Source organism: Dermacentor variabilis, chromosome 2 (assembly GCF_050947875.1).
Source record: "Dermacentor variabilis isolate Ectoservices chromosome 2, ASM5094787v1, whole genome shotgun sequence".
In the NCBI taxonomy this organism is placed as follows: Eukaryota; Metazoa; Arthropoda; class Arachnida; order Ixodida; family Ixodidae; genus Dermacentor; species Dermacentor variabilis.
Window position 1 is genome coordinate 8,848,226 of NC_134569.1, and position 24,975 is coordinate 8,873,200.

The 24,975-nt window shown below is 46.9% G+C and overlaps 2 protein-coding genes across 3 annotated transcripts in view; one reads left to right on the forward strand and one right to left on the reverse strand.

Annotated features, from left to right (window-relative positions):
* Nucleotides 1-2,776, forward strand: part of LOC142571331 (uncharacterized) — a 134,696-nt gene extending 131,920 nt beyond the window's left edge. The window contains exons 2-3 of one of the 2 annotated variants that reach the window (XM_075679601.1): nucleotides 1,462-1,803; nucleotides 1,937-2,776. In XM_075679601.1, the coding sequence (XP_075535716.1) occupies nucleotides 1,462-1,803; nucleotides 1,937-2,008 (414 nt within the window). In that variant the 3' untranslated portion in view covers nucleotides 2,009-2,776. Of the gene's footprint in view, nucleotides 1-1,461 lie in introns of both variants that reach the window. The other variant, XM_075679600.1, reaches the window with a different exon arrangement.
* The window catches only part of LOC142571330 (neurotrimin-like), a 420,775-nt gene that overhangs the window by 9,108 nt on the left and 386,692 nt on the right, over nucleotides 1-24,975 (reverse strand). The window contains exon 3 of the mRNA XM_075679599.1: nucleotides 10,990-11,200. Within this exon, the coding sequence (XP_075535714.1) occupies nucleotides 10,990-11,200 (211 nt within the window). The remainder of the gene's footprint in view (nucleotides 1-10,989; nucleotides 11,201-24,975) is intronic.

Below are 24,975 nucleotides of genomic sequence, written 5' to 3' on the forward strand. Positions count from 1 at the left end.
ATGAAAACTATTGGAGCACATTGTCTTAAAGTACATAACCACGCGTTTTGAAAAAGAAGAAACACTTACAGCTTGTCAGCACGGTGTTTGCTGAGGGGATTCACGATCACAAAGGTAATTTCAGTAATTTATTCCCTATATATCGATAAGTTATAATCGACAGAAACAAGCAGACCTAATCTTTCTGGACGTTTCAAAAGCTTTCGCTCTTGTAACAGTTACAGAACTAATTAAAATCTCAAACTTACTTTGGGAAATAACCCTATTATTGACCATAACAAAGACTACCTTACTAACCACCCTTAGTTTGTAGAAATAAGTCAGCAGTTTTTCTCGAAACCTTCTATGATACCTGGAGTTCCACAAAGCAGCGTTTTGACTTCAGTTTTATTTTGTATGCAAATGAATGACTTGCCCTGTAATATTTCAGGTAATGTTATGTTTCTTGCTAACGATTTCTGTCAAGCAATCGATTTTTATAATGAGCATTTAGCCCTAAACGACGCTCCAGCTTTGATATTCAAATGGTTCAGTGATTGGTAGAACAGAAATGTTTTACCTTATTATTAGGGTGGAAGCTTGGGCGAGTAGGTCGTAGTTCACAACCACGGTATATCGTCCCGGCTCTTTCCTTGTTTCTTGTGTGCGTTCGCGCCTAGTACCCAAGATGAATAGCGCGCGAATGTAGAAAAGGAAGGACAGGGAAGGGCGCCGGTTCCATCTGACCTTTCTTTGCAGACGAACATTTTGTACATCCGCAGCAAACAGAAGAAAAGAAATACGCAGAAAAGAGGCGATACCCAGAGCCAGTGCATCGTTGATAAGTCACATCGCCTTTTCAACATGTTCCCACGATTGCGCTATGCCCGGCCAGGTAATCAGGCTCGAGCTGTGTCACAGCAATGGAAAGGGGGCTTACGCAGCAGTCGCTTGTAAATATCCTCCGCTTCCATCATTTCTCGGTTTAACTCGTTTTAGCGCTCTTTACTCTGCTCTGTGCTTTTCTTCCCTGCATTCGTGTGCTGCGCAATACCGCCGTTATGTGCTACCTTATCAATTATGGAAAGAAGCACAGATAAAAATTCCAGTACAGTATGAATAAGACCACAGCTAACCTGGTTAAAGATTGCAAGCACCTCCGCTGAGAATTAACACACGACTTCAGATGGGATCATCACGTTAACGTTACTTCAACCGCACTGAACGAGTTGTTCTTTTTAGACAGATATCCTAATCAAGCAGCCCCAAGCAAGTAGCATATAACACATATGCATTATAATCCATTATATGCATTATAATTGCATAACTGAATGCATTATAACACTTGTTTGTGTCGCCCGATAAAGACAAACAAGTACACGTGTCAAATGTTGTATTCCCATTCCTTATGTAATACCCCTAGATGGGATCGGTTGCTGTACCACAATGCAGACGATTAACCCGTTGCTCTTCGCCACGCAGGTGCTCGTTGCTATCGTCACCTACGAGCAGCTGTCATCACCGATAACTCCGGTTATCAACACGCCAGTGGAATGTGCGCTGCTGCCCCTCATCAATGAAACCGGCACGTGGTCACCTTGTACGCCATCTGGCGCCTACACCATAGGAATCGACTGTGCAACCTCATCGGTGTCAGCGCCACCATGCGATATCTGGATGCTGGATTCCCTGTGGAAGGTCCCATCGGCACTGGCACTAGGGCTCCCGTCATGTATAAAGCTGCCGCGATTGTCGACACCGCTCTGTAGGCTCGGTTGCTTTACCACAATGCAGACAACTAACCTGTTGCTCTTCGCTACGCAGGTTGGTAACAAGTATTCTCTTTTTGCAATGAAGTCTAGCAATTATCTTCTGGTGCAGCTGCCGAGCCCCCGGTGCTGTGTCGCTATTGCTGCTGAGAGTGTTTGTGCCATTCGGTCCCTGCTTCTCTTTTCAGGAGACATCGAGTCCAACCCGGGTCCCTATAGTGCTGACCTTGCTGCAAAAACTATCAGCCGGCCAAAAATAAATAATAACAGAAATGAAAGGCATTAAGAACCAACTACTGGCGACGAATAAGATGGTGTCCGATTTGACTTCCTGAGTGACAGTAGTCGAAAAACTTTGCCAAAGCATCATTCCTTTGCGAAATGCAATCGAAGTTCTAAAGGCAGACACTACTAAAATTACTGACCTGGCGACTTGCTTGGAACGGCGCATGGATGACACTGAAAACCGATCACGTAGAAATAACCTAATCTTTTATGGTATTACTCATACTAATCCCTCGGAGACATTCGCCCAGTCTGAAAAAGCCGTAACCCAGCTGTGCTCTCGGCACCTTAACATTAACATAGATACAGAAGAAATTGAACGAGCACATCGTCTCGGGAGGCATACCACTTGGCGCCGTCGCCCTATAATTGTTAAATTTATACACTTTAAGACAAAAGAGACTGTCCTATCAAATGGCCGTAAGTTCAAAACCACTGAACAGTGTCTGCGAAGATTATTCTAAGGCTGTACAGAACGCCCGCAGGCACCTTGTTGCTTTTCCGAAAGCAAAATCTGCTCGCTTTTCATTGCGTTACAAAACATTGCACCATAGGTACTAAACGCTACATACATGACGAGAGATCACAGACCGTCAAAGAAGCAGCATAGCAATCGCATTATCCCACGAATACAAGAACTCGCTTTCTCATCCCACGTAATAATCTGTCTTTTCCAGTAATTTTTACGAACATACGCAGCTTTCTGCCAAAGCGTGAACACGTATCGAACCTTATGTCATGATCTGCCAGTAACTTACTGATACCATCAGAAACGTGGCTTACAAAAAAAATCAGTGACGCAGAAGTCCTGGCTGATCTTCCCAACTTCGACGTTTATCGATGCGATCGGAGAGACGCCCGTGGCGGAGCTGTTCTGATTGCCGTGGACCAACAATTGCCGCGCACACGAGTTGACATTGACAGCCACTTGGAAACACTGTGGTTAAAAGGTCAATGTTCCCCACAAACAGTACTGCTAGGTGTTTGTTACAGACCTCCTCACCATCAGCGGACTTTTGTAATCTCTTAAACAAATAATAAATGAAATTACTTCAAAGCATCCCAATGCTATTATTCTCCTTTTTGTAGACTTTAATTTAATTTTAACACAGCTAGTACTGGAGCCAACCAGTGTGTCCGGGACATCTGCCAATATTTTAGATCTTATACTAACCAGACATCGTGAAGGCTTAACAGCCCTTACATATCTTCTTGAGATTAGTGATCACATAGTTATTCATACTGCCTTCACTTTCGCTCCCCCACCACGCGACATGCAGGAGAAGACAATTTGTTTACATGACAAAGGTAACTATCAGGCTATAAATACTGACTTAAACGCATTCTTTTCTACCTTTGCAGATGAATTTAATGACCATTCGATTCATTATAACTAGCTGTTGTTTAAAAACAAACTATGTCAACTTAAGAACCACTTTATTCCCAGGATAACCATTCGATACAATCTACAAAAACCATGGTTTACGAGATCCTAAAACGACTAGAAAATAAAAAAAGCGCCTCTATCGCCATGCTAAAGTTAAGGCAAGCTCAGTTGCGTGGGAGAACTCTTACGCTGCTGAAGCTGCGTACTCAATCGCAATTTGCGATGCCAATTTGCGAACCTTCTTTCACTATGACCTGCCAAACATTTTACTTACTAATCCAAGAAAATTCTGGCAGGTGATAAACCCCAAAGAAGCGCGTATCAGTAATCTTACTAACGAGCTGGGTGAATCAGTTACAGATTTAACCTTCGCTAATATGTTCAACAACGCGTTTTCTTCACTCTTCACTAATGAAATGGACACACTTCCAACCTCGCCAACCACGAATATACAATGCAACATCTCAGCCATCACATTCACAGTACGTGGGCTTTTATCTGTGATAGAAAATATTAAGTTGTCTTCATCGTCTGGCATCGATGACATTAACTCTAAACTACTAAAAAACGCGAAACACATTTCTGCAGATTTTCTATATTTATTATTTTCATAGTCGCTTTCCATAGGCACTATGCCAGAGAAGTGGAAGATTGGGAAGGTTATTCCAATCTACAAATCGGGCAACAAAAATGCTCCCCTAAATTACCGCCGCATCTCATCGAGAAGTGTTCCCTCCAAGATCATGGAGCATGTAATCTACTTTTATATTATGAACTTTCTAGACGCTAACAACTTCTTTCATCCTTCATAGCACGGGCTCCGCAGGGGCTGTTCTTGCGAGACCCAGCTTGCACTATTTCTTCATGATGTTCATGGTAATCTTGACCGTAACATACAAACAGACGCCATATTTTTGGATTACGCGAAAGCATTTGAGAAAATCGCTCATCGAGGCTGCACCCAGGCTTGGTCTATTTCACATAGCATACTAAGTTGAAGACCATACACAAGAAAATAGAGGGGTTGAATCGTCCCCAAACTATTTCCAAGGAATTGGAAAGCTCAATCATCAGCAAATTCGTATCTATTACGTGAAATTTTGCCCACCGTCGCCCAACCACAGCACACATACATTTTGCAGTGCGTGATGCCATGGCACAGTGAATTAACGAACAACTTTCTTTCTCACTACCACCATATGGGCATTGGTAAGAACTCTAAGTCGATTGTGCTCATCTGCTCCCAGATGGCAACTGGTAGTAACATGGCTTTTTAATGTTTCCTGTGGTGAATATCATCAACTCGACTGCGAGCAAAGCGTAATCCCTGCTCTTAGAGCAATCGGTGCGGAGTTTGGCCTTCTACATCAAGTAAAAAACAGACAACGTCCCCTGTTCCCCGGTACATAATCCAAAGAATTTGCACAAGAGCTTGCTTTTAGACACCAGATAACCACACCAGTAGTGGTATGTAACGATTTATGAGGATGGTAAAGAAATGCATCCACCCCTCAGAGCTACAGCCAACTTCGTTCGCCTGTTCTCCTGTCTTCCGTTCTTGCGTTTCAATATTATTCATAGAAGTGAGCTTCCAGGACCTGCATAGGACACAGCCGCCGAGAAGCTGCAACGTCCTGTGTTTTTGTAATGACGTGATGTTATTTTGAATGTGATAACGTAACGTAGTTGTAGTTGTGCGTTGTATGTTGTTGCATGTTCTCTACCTTGTATTGTACCACTTATTCAAGAGCCAAAGTGCAGCCAGCGCGGTATTTATGCGCCACCCACCTCCTTGTATAAAGTCAATAATAAAAAGAAACCCTGTGTGTAAGTGGTTTTTGTCCTCGTTTTTTCACACTATCTAAACTTGCAGTATGCCAAGCTGCATTATGAAGCTGAAATTAATCAGTTAGTAAATTTTCAATCCCAGACTAAGATAGATGCGGGGATAAGATTTGACAAAGAGAGAGACACATGCCATGATGTTAAGACTTGCGGAATTTCGCGACCGTGGGTTAATTAGCGCAGTAATAATTATTACTAAATACAGGCTAGTCAAGGCAGCGTAACGGGTAGCCGGTGCGCTTCGTTTGTGCTCATAGGAAACGAGGAAAAACCACTGTACTAATTTACTGCGTTACGCAGTAAATGCCCTAAGTAAGCCAGTGGTATCCAAACGTGGGTGCCATTATTTTTTCACCTTGCTGTGTGCCCTCGCCCCAACACCACATACACACTTATTTTTTTTTTCTTTTTGTCGTTTGTTTTAATTCCATAGCATGATCCAATGGTTGAATTTTCTACAGTATCGTCCTGTTTGGAGTATTTACGAGGCTCGTTTGTTGCCCATTGTGGATACCTTTAACTGCTGAACACAAAAAGGGCCACCCGCCCGGACCGTAATGAGCAGCTGCGAGACCTCACCGCCGTCAGGTGCCACAGCTATATGCTCTGATGGTCACCGCGCACACGACGCGTCAGAGCTGCTTGCATGCATCTTCGACGTGACGCTTGGCAAAGCGGAAATAAATGCGTTCTCGACTTTTTACGGATTGCGCCTAGAGCGGCACGCCTCCACCGACAGGTTGGTCGCGGGCCCCCTGGCGCGGCGAAGCGATGGTATCGTGCCGCAGGGCTGCAAAGGACCGCTCGCCTTTGGTGGATCGGGGGCCATTAGTCGAGGCGGCTCTTAAGTGTCGGGAGATCGAAAGCGAGATGGCTGACCAAAGAACGCCACGACTCAACGCACAGTGGTCATTAATAACCGAGCGTGATACGATGCGGGCCTGTGCGGCGCCGTACAGAATTATATTGCCGCGCACAGATATTTCCTTCGCAGGCTTGAGACCGACAGGACAAGCGTGGATGTTAAAAGCGGGGGAAACAAATGAAATAGCAAGACAAAACTAGAAAGATAAAAAGTAAGAAGAGAAGAAAGCCGAAAAAAGAAATAAGAAACAGCAAACGCTATTTGCCTGGAGATGGGAAAAAAGAATACCTAACAAGAATGGTTTCAGCACTTGTCCAAACCCATATACATGTATATAAAGGCAGTAAATAGAGAAAGAAAGAAGAAAAAAACATCGGAAGGGCATTCGAAAGCAGAGTTCGGTCCAGACTTTTCTTTTTTATTAACGTTTTGGCTAGCAAGTCCCCTTCTCGAGCGGTATCCTTGGTCATCTGGCACTTTCGCATCTGTGTCTGCTGACACTGATAACTAGAAGCAAATATGCCAGCTGCGTACCTAGGAGCTACGAGGATTTCTACCCTAGTGTAGAATCTATCACAATGCCTGGTAGCGTGATAAGCTGGCCCTAACGACCACCTAAATGCCTGGCGCCAGGAAAAAATGAGATAAGAAAATCCTTCCACCACATCGGCCATAATTTTTGCTTCGTTCCTTAGCTACGGGTGTCGTCCTGGAACGAGCTCCGCAAAGCTCCGAGTAAGCGTGCGGACTTCTGTCCAAAATAAGAGCAACGTAAATCTGGGCACATGAACACGAGTACAGCTTCTGACTTTTTTCGAAGAGTGAAATCAGCTTCATTAGAGGGGCATAATGGTTTGCGAACTGTTATCGACAGACGATACGCTGTCAGCTTCGGGAGTAACTTGTAGAGCGCGTGGCTGCCGACATAGTATGCGGGTAGACTCAGTGCCCCCCCCCCCCCGTTACGAGGAGTGACTGAATAAAACAAATAGAGCTAAATGACGCAAAATACATCTGAAACTGTAGCAGTTTATTAGGCTGGATGTATCGCTTTTGTTGTATTTATTTATTTATTTATTTATTTATTTATTTCACAATATTGCCGACCAGTTTGGTCTAAACAGGAGTGTAATATCATAACAAAAGACAGATAAAAGTGAGTATTCACACTAACAAATTAACAGAGCTGTAGCTCTGCGCCTATCAAAAATGAATTTCAAGAAAATCAGAGGAATGTAGAAACATGTGTTCAAGTGTCTTGCGAAACTTAGTGGCCTCAGAATCTGTCTTGGCAAGGGCGTGTGAGTCGGAAATCGTCTGTAGGAAAAAAATTCTGTCTAAATGCATTAGTTTCTTTCAAAGATTGGTTTTAGTGCATGATCCTGTGTGTGTGGAGTCCTTGGGTACTTAATGGTTGGACATACGAAGCTATGGACATAACTCATGTTTCGGAAATTAACAGCTCAAGAAAGACAAGGACGAAGGAAAAGAAGAGCACGACACTGGCGCTGACTCACAACTGTTATTCTTTTCCTTCGTCGTTGACTGTTTGACGCTGTTAATTTCGGAAACATGAATCACCACCAGCTCTCCCAAGTTTCTATTCTAGTACTGGACATAATTAGTTTGCCTTTTAAAATATTATGCAAACACAAAGCGCTAGAATATTTCCTACGCATTTGTAATGTTGCAATATTATTTTCACGCATAAGCTTAGCAGGGGAGTCATAGCTTTCGTATTTTACAAAAATAAAGAATGAATTGTGGAGTCTTACGTGCCAAAACCACGATCTGATTATGAGGCACGCCGTAGTGGGAGACTCCGGAATTTGGACCACCTGGGGTTCTTTAACGTGCACCTAAATCTAAGTACACGGGTGTTTTTGCATTTAGTCCCCATCGAAATGGAGCCGCCGTGGCCGGGATTCGATCCCGCGACTTTGTGCTTAGCTGCCACTAAGCAACAGCGGCGGGTTCAAAAATAAGTATGATAGCTTTCCATCGTAGCATCTCGAGCTTCGTATATCATGTTTAGTTTTGGGATCCCAAATCATGGAAGCATATCCTATGTTGTACCTGACGTGTGCATTGTATACCAGTAACCTGATCCTTTTTGGAGCTTTTCCTAATTTCTTCCTTAAGAACCCAACTTCCTAAAGGCCAATGCGAAAATGTGAGAAACGAACTGACCTAGAATTTCTGGAAGTGAGGGTAACGCCTAAATATTTCTGTTATTTGTACTATTTTTCTATTGTAAAGTATATAGTCATCAAAATTAGGCTGTGCATTACGTGTGATTATTAGTAAGATATTTTTTAACGTCAAATTCAATGTCACATGTTCGACATCTTCAATAATTGGTGCTGTAAAACACCATGTTCACTTTCGCACAGTGTTTCTTTACATATACCGTCATCTACAGCAGGTTTTTACACACAGAGGCAGACGCTAATTCACTCAAGTCATTTACATACACTAGAGAGAGCAAAAGACCCAGTGCACTGCTTGGCGGCACACCGGAAGAGACAGGCTGTATATTGGAAGCCTGATCGTCCACCACAGCTGATTTATATTTTTGCAAATACGCTTCCGTCTACTTCACTAAATAACAAGGAAGACCAATGAATACTGATTTATGCAGCAGTTTCCCGTAGGATACATTCTCGAATGCTTTGCTGTAGTCTAAAAAACCATCAAACCTTGGTGGTGAAGCAGCGCACTGACAAGGACAAGGCGGAGACGCGCAAGAATGCACGACACTCGCTGCACTCGCAACTACTTGATTTCAGAACAAACACTTCACAATTATATGCCTGGTCACCCTCAGCATCCTCACCTATGCTTGCTTATCTTTGACGTCTGAGGGTTCGCAGGTACATCAGTGTGAAGTATGTGTTCTTAAATAAAGTAGTTGCGAGTGCAGAAAGTGTCGTGTATCCTTGTGTATCTTCGCCTTGTCCTTGTCAGTGCGCTGCTTCACCACCAAGGTAGTATGACGATCAGTCACCAACTCGCCCGACTTTCCACGTTACTGTAGTCTAAAAAAGTGCATATATTTGCCTTGAGTGTTCTAAATGCTTTGAAAAATCATGGACAGTCGCTCCATCGTTGAACATTTTACCAAAATGGAGACAAACGTTTTTTTGTTGGACAAGAAACACTTATTGTAACCAGCTATGACGTGCTCCATAAGTTCCTGACTGTATACACTAGTGCATGGCCGTGAGTACTGCAGCGTCACGCCGTGCACGTTGTTTCTTTCTTCCATCAACGGAGCACAGCGGCGGCGAATGGCGGCAAGCACTTTCCTCTCTACCTCACCCCGTCCTCGCCTGCCCGCACAATTCTCCTCTTCACGGTGCCCCTCCTCGCATTCTTTTTTTGCCACAGTAAGGTTGCCGAGGGCAGCATCAATACCTCTCCTGACTCCACGAAGGAAACTCTGCTTTAAACGGCACTTTCCTGCTGTTTTCGTTCACGCGCTATAGTGTTCTTCTACTTGAAGCCTTACTTCTCAGTATAGTCGAGGAGATTGTATGAATATAGGGCAATGTGAAAAAAAGAACAAACCGCTAGGGCGACAAGACACCTCAAGAAGACAAAAAAATGCATGCAAATCAAAACGCGCTGGGGGATTGAATGCAAGCGAAGCTTTCTGTGCTGTTTCCGTTGATTGGCGATAATTCGCGGTGATGTTGACGGCGAATATCTAAGTTCTTCAGATGTTAGTGCAATACGAGAGCGGTGAGTTGATGTTAAACGTTCCCTTGCGTGCAGCACTTTTGCTTGTGTACGTAGTACACATCACGGCGTTGTACGTAGTCGCAGTCGTGGTCAAGTCGGCAGGACGATCGGTTAGGGTGCGGGAGGTGAGTGGTTTGATCCCTATACTGCCGCACACCAAGCGCGTTCATAAGACAGGTAAAAGTAGCCTCCCGGCCAGGCGTCTGCTTTCCGGGGCAGCGTTGCTTGGAATAGGTTCGCACATACCACTGTGCTTGTTTCGCAAAAACCTAGACAAACAAAGCCACAAAGCTCTTAGAAAGAAGTCTGGTGGTACCACGCCGCTAACTTCACAATATAGTGCAGGGAACCCTTCTCTCACATCAATTCCCGCAGGTTCCTTCCAAGCGTCTGGAACTCCCACAGATGCCTAGCCCGTGGCCCACTTTGCCGGTATGTACCCGGTGGCAGCCCTCCACAGCTGTGGTAGAAAAAGGGGCGCCCAGAGACCTTGTCACAACTCTATAGGGCCTCCTTTTCAGATGAGAACCCATGTAAACAATGGAATACCAGACTGTGGTACATCTCTATAGATTAGAACAAACAGGTGGGTTCCTGGAGGAACTAGAATTCGAACCTAGTGCCTCCCGCAGTGGACTCTGTACCATTTCACCACCACTGCGGTTGGCAGTGTTGGCAGAGCGATGTCGTATACGTGCCGAAAGGACTCGACAACGTTATACTGCCAGCCAAAAACGTTTATAGAACCGCAGTCTGCTGCAATCTTGCAGCAAAAGTTGAGCAGGAACGAAACAGGGGTAAGTACAAAACCTTTCTTTTTTTTAGTTGTAAAGGGAAGACATGGGTCTTTACACTACACGAAATATGCCCAGCACAACCACCGTGAATAAACTGCCACGTCAGGACTGTGCGCTTGGCGTTGTACCAGGAAGAGCACGGATCTACAAGGAACGCCTTCTATACGTCGCCTTCTTCACCTTGGAGGCTACACAAAATCGCATCAAAGGAAATTCGCACATTAAGGACGCAAGCACGTATTCTAGAGAGGTTAACCTAACATGACTAAGTCATGTTAGGAAAGCGATTCGTAAATCTGAAGCGTGCTCGTCACTCACCGACTACGGACAGCGAGATGTTCAGGCTCATTTTGGGCTCGGTAGAGACCTGGCACTCGTAGACGCCGGCGTCCCACTTCTGCGTGTAGCGAATCTCGAGCGTCCAGTCCTCCGATCCTTCCAGGTGGATCGAATGGAACCGCTGGTCCGACGTGTACGTGTACGTGCCCACCGTCAGGATGTGCAGGTCACGCTGCCGGACCCACGACACCTGCGAGGCAGATGACCATTAGGCCGTTAATGTTTGATGGCTGAAAACGGACATTGATAACGTGTATGACCCGCTCTACTACAAACTACTACTCTAAGCGATGGTAACCTCGTCGGAATTGGTATATTCATATATATTTCAACTGCAGACGATGAGAGGCAGGCAGGGAGAAGCAACTCACCGCGAGAAATCCTCGAGTATTGGTGGACAGCGTCTCCCGGGTGTCCGACCTCAGAAACCAGAACGCAAGCGAGCGCGTTCTGGTTTCTTGTGCTTTGTAATTAGGCATGCCCCTTGTTCGTGCATGATCTGTCGTTTTGTCTAGCGTAAAGGAAATTGCATTGAAGGGCAAGTTCACTGCAACACAATTGGCAAGCGATGCGCCTCGCAACGACATACCTTAAGCACACAACCGGATGCTGAGCGCCCATTTTACCACCGTTGAGCTGTGCGGTGGAGTATCGACTGCGATACAATTGCTAAGTATTTCCGCGCCAGCTCGCACTTGATGCCGCTGTACTGACCCTTTTCGCAAAGCAGTTTGCTCTAGACAGACGAGATGGCGCTCTCGGCAGCGTGCCGCACGTTGTCTCAGCAAAAGCGCACAATAACGAAACCATTACCTTTTCTGCCCTGCTTATGTGCCATCAGGCGCCGGAAATACAACTGCGTTGTCGTTAATGCATTTTACTTCACTCATCTTGCGAAATGCGGAGCTTTGTAGTGAAGGCGTGTGCAGTAGTTGGCTGCAACTGCTGCATTCCTTAACGTACGACTGGCATGTTAAGGAATGGAATGAATTTGTGTGTCCAAATTCACGGACCGCTGCTACATAAGGACTGCCTGTGTTGCCAGCACTTCGCCATGTACGGCTTCCTTCATGGATAGAAAAAAATTAACTCATCCGTCAGCATTGCAGCGCTAACTTCCAAGGAAAGGACTTCAACCTGGAAGGTATGCACGAGTTTGTGTTATACGGTGACAAATGGAGTAGCGCCCCTCCTTTGGCATATATAGTAATGCTTCTCGCAGTTTTTCTGCACACATTCACCCTAACTCACACGCGAACTTACGCATCGCCAACGTATCAAGAATAAGTGAAAGGGCGCATACTTAAGTCAGTGCGCCGATGCATGCGTGGCGGCGACTACACCGACAGCACACTAATGTTTGAAGCTGAACGTTTTGTAACGGTCCTCGGAGTAAGATAGTGAATAGCGATAATACGTAATTGCTACAAGCTAATACAAAGTGCAGAACATGCATACTGCAAGCCTTGTGCGCAGCAAGATGAAATCTATCGCAACTGGGCACACCTGCGAGCGATCAGGCATAAAATAAACAATCAGATAGTGAGCGCCCGGGGAATTTTACTGAAGAACGTGACAAAGTACAGCTGAAAATTGTTTGCTAAATAAAAAATTAAGAGCTAAACGCGCTGATACTGATTCAATCTATAAGCGGGAAGTTAGGATAGCTTGGAATACCTTTTATCCTCGCACGCATGCTTACACACATTCACGAAGACACCCTTACACGCACGCACGCACACGCACACACAAACTCGCGCACAAATACTGTTCACGCTCCTGTTGCATACGTATGAAAATGCAGACCCGCAATTTCGCAGGAAAAATATACAAGGTGCATTAAGTCTCTGTCTCAATCTCGCAGGTTAGCAGCATGGCAAACAATATTTAAAGCTTCGTAGCTGTGCGTACACGCTGCGGTGGCTTAGTGGCTGTGGTGTTGCGCTGCTAAACGCAACAACGAGGTCACGCGATGCAATCCCGGCCGCTGAGGCCGATATCAATGGGGGCGAAAGGGAAAAACGCCAGTGCCCCGTGCACTGGGGGCGAGATAAAGATCCCCTGGTGGTCAAAATTAATCCGGAGTCTGCCACTAAGGCGTGCCTCACGATCAAATGGTGGTTTTGGCACGTGGAACTCCTGATTTCTGTTCAATGAGTTCTGTGTGGTAAAGTATAAATGGAGGCTGTCTGCGCGCCCGGCTGTGAACCGCTGCATCCGCAACACCGCCAAGGCTCCCCGTTTTGAGCAGCCTTGTACGCCGCAGTGTTCACTGCTTGTCTTCGGCTAGTTTAGAGCAGGACACGGAAAACGTTGGGAAGAAGGTCAACGAGGCGGCAATGCTGCGAGCGAAGCATGTGCAGCACTTTGATTCTCGATCATTTATTTTCTTGGCTTTTTTCTTGTGTCGTACATATTGTGTGCTAACGGATGCAGAAGACTCGAAGGAGTCTGTTGCTCTCGTGTTATCAGAGTATTGCGACTTATGGCCTCTGAAATTTATTGCGATAGCAATAATATGGATACTCCAGGCGAAGTTCCGCCGTCGCCGTGGGATACCTTATAGATACTTTACAAGAAAGCGGCCGCAGCCGTATGTTGTGGGTGCGAGGGATAGCGTGCGAGGGTGAGCCTCGAAGGATGGTGGCCACAGCTGATGGCTTCGTGTGCGCTGTGTTCTCTCGCGCTGCGTGGGAGCGAGAAGCAGCACGACGCGGAATTCGCTGCTTGATCACGCCAGCGCACTGACAACGAGTGTCCGCGCTCATCGAGTGAGATGTGTCCTTGTGGGCCTGTGCGCGCGTGGCACCACGCTCGTTAATTTAGGTAGTGACCGAGTGTTTACTGCAGTCTATGCGGCCGATAGAACTATACTAACCTTACTTCGAATACGTGTTTAATAATTGGCTATCCCAATCCATGCTTCGACTTTCGTAAGAAAGTGGAACTTTTCAATTAGCATAAATGTGTATATTTCGGCTGCCACCAGCCGACACCACAGTTTGAGTAACCAAAGTAACTGCTTTTATCCACAGAACTGGTCAAGGTTGCCTAATAAAAGCTCTATAAGCACACTGAGGACTAAAGACGCACGAAGTCGGAACACATAGGCACACGGAGACATGCAGCGCTGGTGTAAGCAAAAGTGAGCGCCAGTGTTTTCCTGCTCTTCTAAGCCCAGGGCTCGCGTGCGTCAGCTTGATGGCTCAAGCGAGGCACAGACTTTGCCATGGGCATATTTATTGGGGTTGTGGCGACGCGCATAACAGCTCGGTGAGCGCAGAACGTCCACCACTACGCACGCCTCGGCGGGCCGCCACAGACAGGGCGCGGACTGCTTCGTAGGCAAATATTGCAACGTCGGTGGCGCCCTGTTCGCGCTTTCAACTGCGCACAAAGGAGGGAGAAGCGTGTGGCTGCGCGTGGAGGCAGGCGCTCATTAGGACCAAGCGTCTCGCTCATCGCGTCGTCACTACGGTTACCGATTCGCGACACACTGCAGGACTAACGCGGCAAAGCCGGAGAATCAAACTTGGAAGCTGTCGCTGAAATCGGCCAGAATGTGCGCACGACGCAGTTTGCCGCCGGTGTGCCGCACCACGTCGACGGTTGCCACCCACCGCCTGTGCGAGGCTTATCCGCTTCCCTCCCGGTAACACACGCGTGCACCGGTAAAACTGCCGGAATCGTTATGCAGTGACGACAGTACGCGAGCGCGATGATTATCGGTAAGCACTACTTTGCGGGTCGGTAAGGGAGCGAAATTACAAACGGAGGAACCGCCAAGCTTGCGGCCGACTACTTGCCTCATGCGTATACGGGCTGCGCCGACTGCTGTCGCAGCGCCACGCAGTGGGTTCATTTTTGATGTTGACTAATCGTTTGCGCCTGTACCCAGCCACTGTTCAGCACACAAAGCGTACTGCAACGCTGTTCTGAACGAGATCTATGCGTGGTACGCGGGAAACTAAAACTGTACTTCAATGGACGAGTGCCTGATCTTCTAGTTGCGTGCAGTTGCTTTTGCGCAAGTAAAATTTACGCGCAAAAGCAATTAATTATAATCGTTGGTTCCTATATTGTTGTCTGAGTTAGGGTATATCTAGGGGATCTGATAGCTATTTAACCTTACCGAGAAAAACACTGAGCTAAGTAATTGTAAGTTGCAAGGTCTATTGGCCAATTGGTGCAAAAATCAGCTGCCTAAGTTTTCAGCTTATTACTCTTTTTTTTCAATGTAAAGCGAACGCGGTAGCAGTGACAGTGACGAGAACTTTATTAGAGTGTCCTGAGGAACTCGATTGGGGGCACCGAAGGCTCCCCGATCAAGTTGGTGGCTCCGCCCACGAAGGGACAGGGAGGTGGTGACTCTCCGCGACGTCGCGGGACATCTGGACGGCCTGTAGTTGGTTTGTGAAATCCGAGCTCTTCAGCAAGGCGTCCAACTTGGACTTGTTATGAAAGTCGGAGCCCGCGTTGTACGGGCACAGCCAGAGCATGTGGTCGAAGGAGTAGCACGCGTGACCGCATTTGGAGCACGATTGCGGGAAGTTCGGGTCTATCCAACTAAGCGCTCTCGGGGTGAGGTAGGATCTCGTCTGTAAAAGCCTAAAAGTAACAGCCTGAGCCCTGTTCAGTTTCGGGCTGGGTGGAGGGAATTTTCTCCTGCTGTGTCTGTAATGTGATGTTTTTCATGAAAGGTCGTAAGATTATCTTTGAAGGGGCAATTCTGCGGGAGAGCCGGACCGTTAGCTCGGGCGCGGTTCGTGAATTCACGCGCCAGGCAGTTGGCCCGCTCGTTAGGGTTGCAACCCGCTTGGTTAGTTACATCGTTCATGTGCGCCAGGAACCACGCTAATGTATGACCTCCAATGTCTTCTCGCGTAGTAATACGAAAGGATCTGTTGACGATGTCGGCTGCGTGTTTACAAACTAGAGCGGACGAGAAAGCCCTGACCGCCGTGCGCGAGTCGGAGAAAATGGTCGCCGGGCCTTTTGCGGCTTGAAGAGCCAAGGCTATCGCGGTTTCCTCCGCCTCGTTCGCGTGTTTAGCGTAAATTGATGCGGCGCTGATGAGTGTTCCGCGCGCGTCAACGACCGTGATTGCAAACCTGTCTTCGCTGCCATATTTGGCGGCGTCGACGAAGAATGCATCTGCCCCGTAAGGATCGATTCGTCGAAGGATGGTTCTAGCCCGCGCTCTTCTGCGACCTTTGTTATATATTGGGTGGATGTTCCTCGGCACGGGCTCAACCCTTATACCCTCACGGGCTAATTTAGACAGGGGGTGTCTGTCGAGCGGTGCCTGTATAGGGAGTTGACCAGCTTCATCGAGAATTTTGATTCCCGGCTTAGTTGACGAAAGCCTGGAGATCTGTGCAATAAACTGCGCTTCAATTAATTCGTCTGTGGTATTGTGAATTCCGAGTTGAAGTAGTTTTACTGTGCTAGCGGATTGTGGAATACCGAGTATTCTTTTGATGCCGGACCTGATGAGCATGTCGAGTTTGTTCTTTTCAATTTTGCTCCATTTGAGGTACGGTGCCGTGTAAGTAATGTGACTGATGAAGAAAGCTTGGAAGACCCAGAGTAGGTTGTCCTCCTTGAGTCCCCCCCCTTTTGCTTGTGATTCTAGTTATGAGCCCTAATATGTTTTTCGTCTGCGCACCCAGCTTGTTTAGAGCTTCTGCATTACAGCCTTTGGCGTTGATTAGAAGTCCTAAAATTTTGATGGAGTTCACCCTCGGAATGGGGTGCCCTTCTCGTGTTGTAATTTCGACTGGAAGCGTTTCCAGAGGCTCGAGGTTCCTAACGCCCTGCCTCGACTGTCGGTAGAGGAGGAGTTCGGATTTGGTCGGTGACAGCTTGAGACCGGTGCTTGTAAGAAATTCTTTCGTTACATCTATGGCCGCCTGGAGAGATTGCTCTAAATCGGCCAGAGATACCCCCGGGGAGCAGATTGTAATATCGTCTGCATAGATTGCGTGGCCTATTTTTAGGAGTACGGCCAGCCTTTCGGAGAGTTTTTGCATGGCGATATTAAATAGCAGCGGGGATAGGACCGAGCCCTGAGGGGTTCCGCAGTTGCCCAGTTCGTAAGGACCGCCTGAGGTCGTGCCCAGTGGAAGGAACGCTTTCCTTTCCGATAGGAACGAGAGAGTGAAATTAAAGAATCTCCGCCCTAGGTTGAGATTAGAAATTTCGGTCAAGATGTGTTCGTGAGCCACCCTATCAAAAGCCTTAGCGAGGTCGAGTGCAATGATACCTCGTACGTCCCGCGTCTCGTTATCGAATATAGATCTTTTCAGGAGGAGCATTGCTTCCTGTGTGGAGAGTCCCTTTCTAAAACCTATTAGATTATGCCTAAATAGTTCGTGGTTTTCTACGTGCTCGACGATTCGATTGTGCACTGTATGTTCTGCCACTTTGCAAATGCACGATGTTAGAGAGATGGGACGCAGGTTATTTATGTGCAGAGGTTTTCCCGGTTTGGGGATGAGCACCACCTTGGCGGTGCGCCATTCCGATGGGACCTGCCCCGAGCTCCACACCTCGTTTATCTCTGCCGTTAGGATTTCGATGGCCTTGTCGTCCAGGTTCCGGAGGAGCTTGTTGGTGACCCCGTCTGGCCCCGGGGCCGATTTTCCATTTAGGTTGAAGAGTACGTCTCTGATTTCTGAAATCGTAAAAGGTACGTCTAATTCTGGCCTGTCTAGCCCCGTGTAAATCGCTCTCGCGCTTATGCCTTGCGAATCTCCTTCCTTGACGTGTAGGTAAGTTCGCGCCAGGTCGTTGACAATTACATCGTTTGTGAGGCCCGAGGTGACCTGTTTATGTATGAGCCTATCGACGGCGAGATTTAGCGCATTCCGGGACTGTTTGTCGTTTAGGAGGCTTTTAAGCAGATTCTACTTACTACCTATTCTCATGCGACCGTCCGTTTCGTTGCACGTTTCGTCCCACTGTTGCAGGGCCAGTTGCTTGGAATAGCACTCTATTTCCTTGTTTAGTGCCGTTAGTTTTGCTCGCAGTCAGCGATTTAATTTCTGTATTTTCCACCTCTCTCTAATAGCGTATTTAGCCTCCAGGAGATGCGCTAACCGCGAGTCCATTTTGGGGACTTCAAGTTCCGTGCTAATTTCTTTGGTCGCGTTTTTGACGGCCTGTTTAAGATTGGTAATTAGTTCTTTGTAGGATTCGCTTGAGGGGGCCGTTTCGGCTCGAATTTTCAGGAAAAAGATCCCAATCGACGTATTCGTATTTGACCGGAGGTTTGGGTTTGACCCGCACCGCGATATCGAGAACGTAGTGGTCACTACCCAAGTCCTCTTGGAGATTATCCCACGTGCCCTCGATATTTCGGAAGAATGTGAGGTCTGGCGTTGTGCCCCGATTGACCGAATTACCCCTTCTAGTGGGAAACCTAGGATCTGTAACAAGCGTGAGGTTAAAATAGGCTGCACATCCGGCTAAGTTAGAGCCCTTCTTGCTGTTAAACCCGTATCCCCATTCCGTGTTCGGAGCGTTGAAGTCTCCCGCAATTAAGAAGGGCGCGTCTCTGGCTGCCCTGATTGCGGAATGGAATAGTGCATTAAAGTCCCTGTTCTTATCTGCAGGCGAACTGTAGACGTTAAGAATAAAGACATTCGCGTTGCTCGATCTACTGGGCACAAGCTCGATCAGTTGTGCTTCTAGTCCGCTACGATATTTTAGAACGGTGTGCTCCACAAAAGAAACATTCTTTTTAACTAAGGCGGCGATGCCTCTCCCCGTTTCGCCTTTGTACGCTACTGCACGATACCCCGACAGAGTAATCTCCTTCTCCGCGAGCGTCTCCTGCAGTAAAATGACTTCTGGCTTGTCTGTCACCGATCTGACGAGCTGACCTAACGGAGCCTTGCGCCTCTGGAAGCTAGCGCAGTTCCACTGCCAAATTTTAACGGTATTGTTATTTGTGATAGCCATCTTGTTTACTGTGAAATTTTAGATACCTTTGGCGCCCCCGACGGGATTTGATCCGGTCGGGAGCGGTTCAGTATGTGTTGTTTGTCTGCTTTTGGGCTGAGCCCTAGGTCTTTCTAGTAGCGTTACTCTCGACTCTATGGCGGAGAGCATTTCCATAATCCTACTCAGGGAAGCCAGTTTACCCTCGTTTTTGACGGGGGAAGCCTAGGCGGCGGACGGGGTCTCGTTGACCTCGGTTATGTCGCCCTCTTCTTCCTCCTCTGTGTCGCTAAAAGGTTCCGGGTTGGGCGCCTTGCCTTTCGACTGCCCGGCTAACGGGCCTTGGTTACTGTTGCTAACCTAATGCCGGTTTATAAGTTTTCCTTTCATGCTGTTAAAGGATTCCTTAAGCTCTGCGAGCTCGCGTCTGAGTTCCCTATTTTCTGCTTCGAGCGCTTGGATACGGGGATCGATCCTATGCTCTGGATGTGCCTCACCTGTCGTTTCTTTGCTTGATGCGTTCGTCTTCCCAGGCGGCTGCGTCGCTCCCTTGACCTTGTCGGCCCATGTGGCCCGCTTGACGGACTGGGAGCGAGACCGGGATCTCGATCTGGAGGAGCGTTCTCCTTGCCTCGGTTTGGGTTCTCTCCTTCTCGAGCGTGAGCGCCCTCCGGATAGAGATCGAGTACCTAGGATGGAACCGCTCCGCGCAGCTGGTGCAGCCGACGAGATGTCGCCAATTACGTCGGTGACGTCAGATTCTTCGTCCACTTGTGCCTTCCTTGCTCTTTGTCGGCGTCTTCGGGGTCGGCGTCGTACGATGTATGGGATTTGATAGCGATTTTTGCACGTTCGGTCCCCGGTGACGTGGGGCCAGCCGCACGCCTCGCACTTGGGGGTGCATTGATGTTCTTTTTCGTTGTTCGATTTTGCGTTTCCACAACCGCGACATTTACTTCTCTCTTCCTCGCTGCTGATGCAAACGTCGGCACGGTGGCCTACGTGGCCGCAAGCATGGCAAACGTCGACTTGGCGTCGGTATAACGAACATGGCAACAAGGCTGTGCCGCAGATGACGTGGTTGGGCACGCGCATGCCTCTGAATAAAATCACGACTACGTGCGAGTCCTTGATTCGTGTGGCTTCTAGTGCCGTGGGATTTCTTTCATTCGCAATCATGTTTCTAAGCGTGCCTTCATCGTGACAGGGGTCGATGTGCCTTATTACGCCTTTGCACGTATCTTCGGGGGCGGCGACGTACGCCGAGACTACGTAGGCGCCGTACTTGGTATGGATTTTATTTAGTCTCGCATAGGCCCTCGCATTAGAGGCGTGCGGAGTGGCGATGATTAAAATATTCTGTACTTTGTTTGGCCACACGGCGTCTTCCGTCGTTTGCTGCTCAGGCAGGGCCGCCGCCATGGCCAGGGCTTGAGCGAGCAGTACTACGTCGGCTTTTGATACGTCGAGGCCTCCCTTGGGGCGCACGATAACCTTGATCTGTTCCTTCGGGAGCTTCGGAAGTCGCGAAGCTGCCGTTACTTGTGACAACAGACTTTTAGCCGGTCCCTTGGCAGTGCGGTAGCCAGCCGTCTTGTTCACGGTACCACGTTGGCCATCTCGTAATGGCGGCCTCTTCGTCTCCTGCTTTTTACGGTTGCTGAGGGCAGTGATCCACCCCGCACCGTTCAGATCTTCCTGGGTTACGTCCATGCCTTCCACAGTTACGACTTCGGGCATGGCGTCGCTTTCGATGAACGCACGTGTCGTCGCTTCAGTCGAGCACAGAGACGGCAAAACGCAAGCGTGGGACTGCCACTACAGGCAGGCCTGCCTGCACCGCCGCGCCGAGAGCAGGCTGTGCCCGTTAGGGCTAGCTAGCTCGTCGGCGTGATCGTAGAGCAAAAGCCTCAGAATATGACGAAAAGTCCACCCACCGATAAAACTCTGGCATCGGTGGATTCCTTGAAACTTGGCGGTTCCGATGAGGTATATATATCCAGGCTTCTTCTTGGAAAGACGCTCAAAAATATTTAATAACGCGGGAGCCGACGTAGATACGTCTGCACTGCTCGGTACCTCTTCTTCTTCCCCAGCGCGGTAGCACGTCTAGAATAGTTCAACAAGAAATAACATAGGACGATAACCAAGTTCCTGCTTCTCCAAAAGAAAGATGCGAAGGTTTTCCATGACGAAATATCACAAACTTTGGACGACAGTAGCCCTTCATATGCTACTATTAAACGTTGGGTGGTCAATTTTAAAGCTGACCATTTCGTTGTGGGAAATGTGAAACCCAGTGAAAGGCTGGTTTCTGTCTATGTGCCTGCAAATGCGAAAGCCATCCATTATATGTTCATGAAGGACCACAGAATATCAGCCAGAAGTACGGCTACAAATCTGGGAATATCGCGTGATACAGTTGGTGCAATTATCCACGACGAATAGGAAATGAGGAAGGTTGAAGCGAATAAGATGCCAAAGCTTTTTACAACTGAACAACAGCGGAAGCATGTGGACACATGTGAGGCTGTTTTCGAACATTGTGCGAATTATGAGTCATATTTCCTGGACAAATGTGTGACTCGTGTCGAGACAAGGATCTACTGTTGTGATTCTGAGCCAAAAGAACAGTCTAAGTACTGGAGACACAATAGTTACCCCAGGCCAAAGAAGTTCAGTGTACAAAGGTCGGTGCTCAAGCGAACGGCAACAGTCGTTTGGGATAAGAAAAAGTTCTGCTGGTGGACTATTACCTCCGACAGGGTTCAGCTATTGATGCGGAATATGACTGTGCTTTATTGACGAACTTAAATAATAAAAGAAAACTGTCGAGGAAACCTTTCTCAATATGCCAGCCAGTTGCATGATAACGCCTCTTAACACACTGCGGCTTGAACAATGGCACAATAGACCTTCTTATAGGCTTCCAAGCGATTTGCCTGATCTGGCCCCTTCTGACCTACAACCTTTCTCCAATCTCAAAACACGCATAAAGGGACAACGACTTGGCAGGGTTCTAGAGGCAACTAATGTTGCGAAAGAGTGTTTACCTCAGCAGGCGGAATAATTATGTGTGCAAGGACTTAAGAGTCTGCAGGACAGATGTCGCAAGTGCATTGAATTGCTAGGATAATATGTAAATTGTGTCGCAGTTACAGCTTGTAGCTCCGTTTCTTTTTGGGTAAGGCTAAGTACTTATCAGTACACTTCTGTGCGCAGTACTTCAGATGTTTATTTTCTCTTCCACGGGCTGCATAGTCTCCCGCTATCTTCTGTGGTCACTGTGACCACTTTCTTACACTTCGCGCTACCGCTCATCTACTCACTTGAAGGAAACAGGAAGGAAGAGTGCGGAAGGCCAATTGTACCGGATGAAACGCAACAAACAAACATAACAACGCAACAACCCACAACACAACACAAAACCTTGGACAAAATGCTATTATGCACAACTCTATCAAATCAGTAAAGCAAGTCTAGTGACAGCCGACGTGTAATCGCCTGCGTTCACTATTCAAATCGCAGCCTCATGGAGAAAAGAGGATGACGATGAGAGATAGGACAACTTTTTATGACGAAGCGGACCAAATGCGCGTTTAAATTCAACTCCCGAGTCACGGGGGCAACGTGCGCGGGCCATTCCTCCGCCATAAAGTGGCGTGGAAGTATTTATTGTGCATAGAAACGTTTACGTACCGACGTACTTTCTTCGATATTCAAATATTGCTCCACCCGCCACACCTCGTTAATGGAGGTGCTCGTTGAATATGCAACAATAACTGCCCCGATGATCACACTGACTACGGTGACTTCAGATACTTTGGCATTCACCCATTGTTGGGAGTTGGCCAAGAGTTGGGTGGCATGAAATTAACTGATCACAGTTTAACTTGGAGTTCAACAAAAACTTCTCGCCATTATCTAGCTTCCATTTACCTTTTACGAGTCGCTATGATTACTCAGTCATGGATCACATCGTCATTAATACATCTGGTGTTGCGCGACTCATTGACAATTTAAAATATCAGGCTTCCCCAGGTTACGATACTATAAGTACTAAATTTTTGAAAAACACCTGTACTTACAATTTCGTCATATTGACCAAACTTTTTGAACAATCACTGGACGCATCTACTTTGCCTGTACAATGACAAAATGGGAAGGTGGTTCCCATCCACAAATCAGGTGTCAATCTTCTCCCGCTAATTACAGACCAATATGTCTCACCAGCATCTGTTGCAAATGCTGGAGCACATCATATATAGTCATCTGGTCGATTTTCTCGAAACTACTTCATTTTTCACGTCAGCGCGGCATGGTTTCCGGAGAACATACTCATGCGAAACACAACTCATCTTGTTTACACACAACTTACAATGCATTCTAGATCAATCCTCGTTTTGCGACTGCATTTTCCTAGATTTCTCTAAAGCATGTGATAAGGTGTCACAAGCTATTACTATACAAACTAAGCCTTCTTAATCTTGACTGTAACCTCTTAAAATGGATAGAATGTTTTCTAACCAATCATTTTCAGTTCGTCAGTGCTAACGACCATAACTCTGCATTCACTAAAGTATGTTCAGGTGTACCACAAGGTTCTGGACTAGGTCCTCTTTTATTTCTTATCTATATCAACTACCTTCTCTTTCGAAATAACCTCAAATATTCGCCTTCTTGCTGATGATTGCGCTGTTTTTCGCAAAATAAGCAACTCACATAACTGCACTGCAGGCCCTCTAAACGTTATTCCCAGCTGGTGTAAGAAAATCCTAATGGAACTTAATATTAACAAATGCAAAGTACTAAGAATATCCCGTGCGGCTCATGCTTTACCTGAGTATTACCTGGATAACATTGCCCTTGAATCCGTTGACAACTGTAAGTACCTTGGAGTTCATATTACGACTAGCCTGTCATGGGCTGTTCATACTAATTATATAATTAACAATGCCAGCCGGACGTTAGGTTATTTGCGCCGAAATATTAATTCCGTTCCGCCAACCTTAAAACTACATCTGTATACGACACTAATACGCCCAAAATGAAAATATGCATCGGCTGTTTGGGATTCATGCCAAGTTAACCTAATTAATTCTCTTGAACTTGTACAAAATAATTCCGTTCGTTTCATTCTTTCTGTCTATAGCAGAACTGCAAGCATAAGCGCTACGAAAAGTAACTTCAACTTACCGCCATCAGCTTCTCGCCGAAAAATATCCCGTCTAGCTCTGTTTCATAAATTATACTATCACCCCGTACTACGAAATGACTTAATTACGCCACCAATGTATGTTTCTCATCGCATTGATCATTCTCGCAAAGTAGGGTTTGTATCGTGCCACACTAAAAGTCTTTTTCAGTCATTTGTTCCGCGAACATCTCGGGAATGGAACCATCTTCCTCCAGACATCGTTACCACTACTGATAACACTGCCTTTTAAACTAGCAGCAGGTAATATTGTAGAAGTAGCCGCAATTTTGTACTGACCAAACATTATTACTGAATATTTTTCCTAACCTGACCTTATGTTCATTTCACTTGTACTGTAGCTAACATTGTATAATATCTGTAATGATTATTTATTTTTATTATATAACAAACTGTATTCCTGTAATCTTTTTGAACTTTCCATACCACTCCCCTCTGCAATACCCCTTGGCCTTGACGATAACACAAATAAATAAATAAATAAATAAATAAACTATATTCCTGCTTCTCCCCAACTGGCCTTCATTGCACATGAAATTTCTAGCCGCCGCCAGCGTTGCCTGCTTAAAGCAACCGGCATCTTACATGGAGCGGTGATTACCACGGCGGGACCTCTTCATGACCAAAAAGAAAGGCACCACTGCACCCAATTCATACCTTCTCCTTGCCTTTTGCTTGAACTCCAGGAAGAGACTCGCTAATCGCCGAGTCTTGCCACGCACACTCTTCCCTGAGAATGTTGCGGGTCTAAGATTTCAAGGTGTCGTCCGCTAACATCCTGCCCGCAGGGCACAGGGATTTAATTA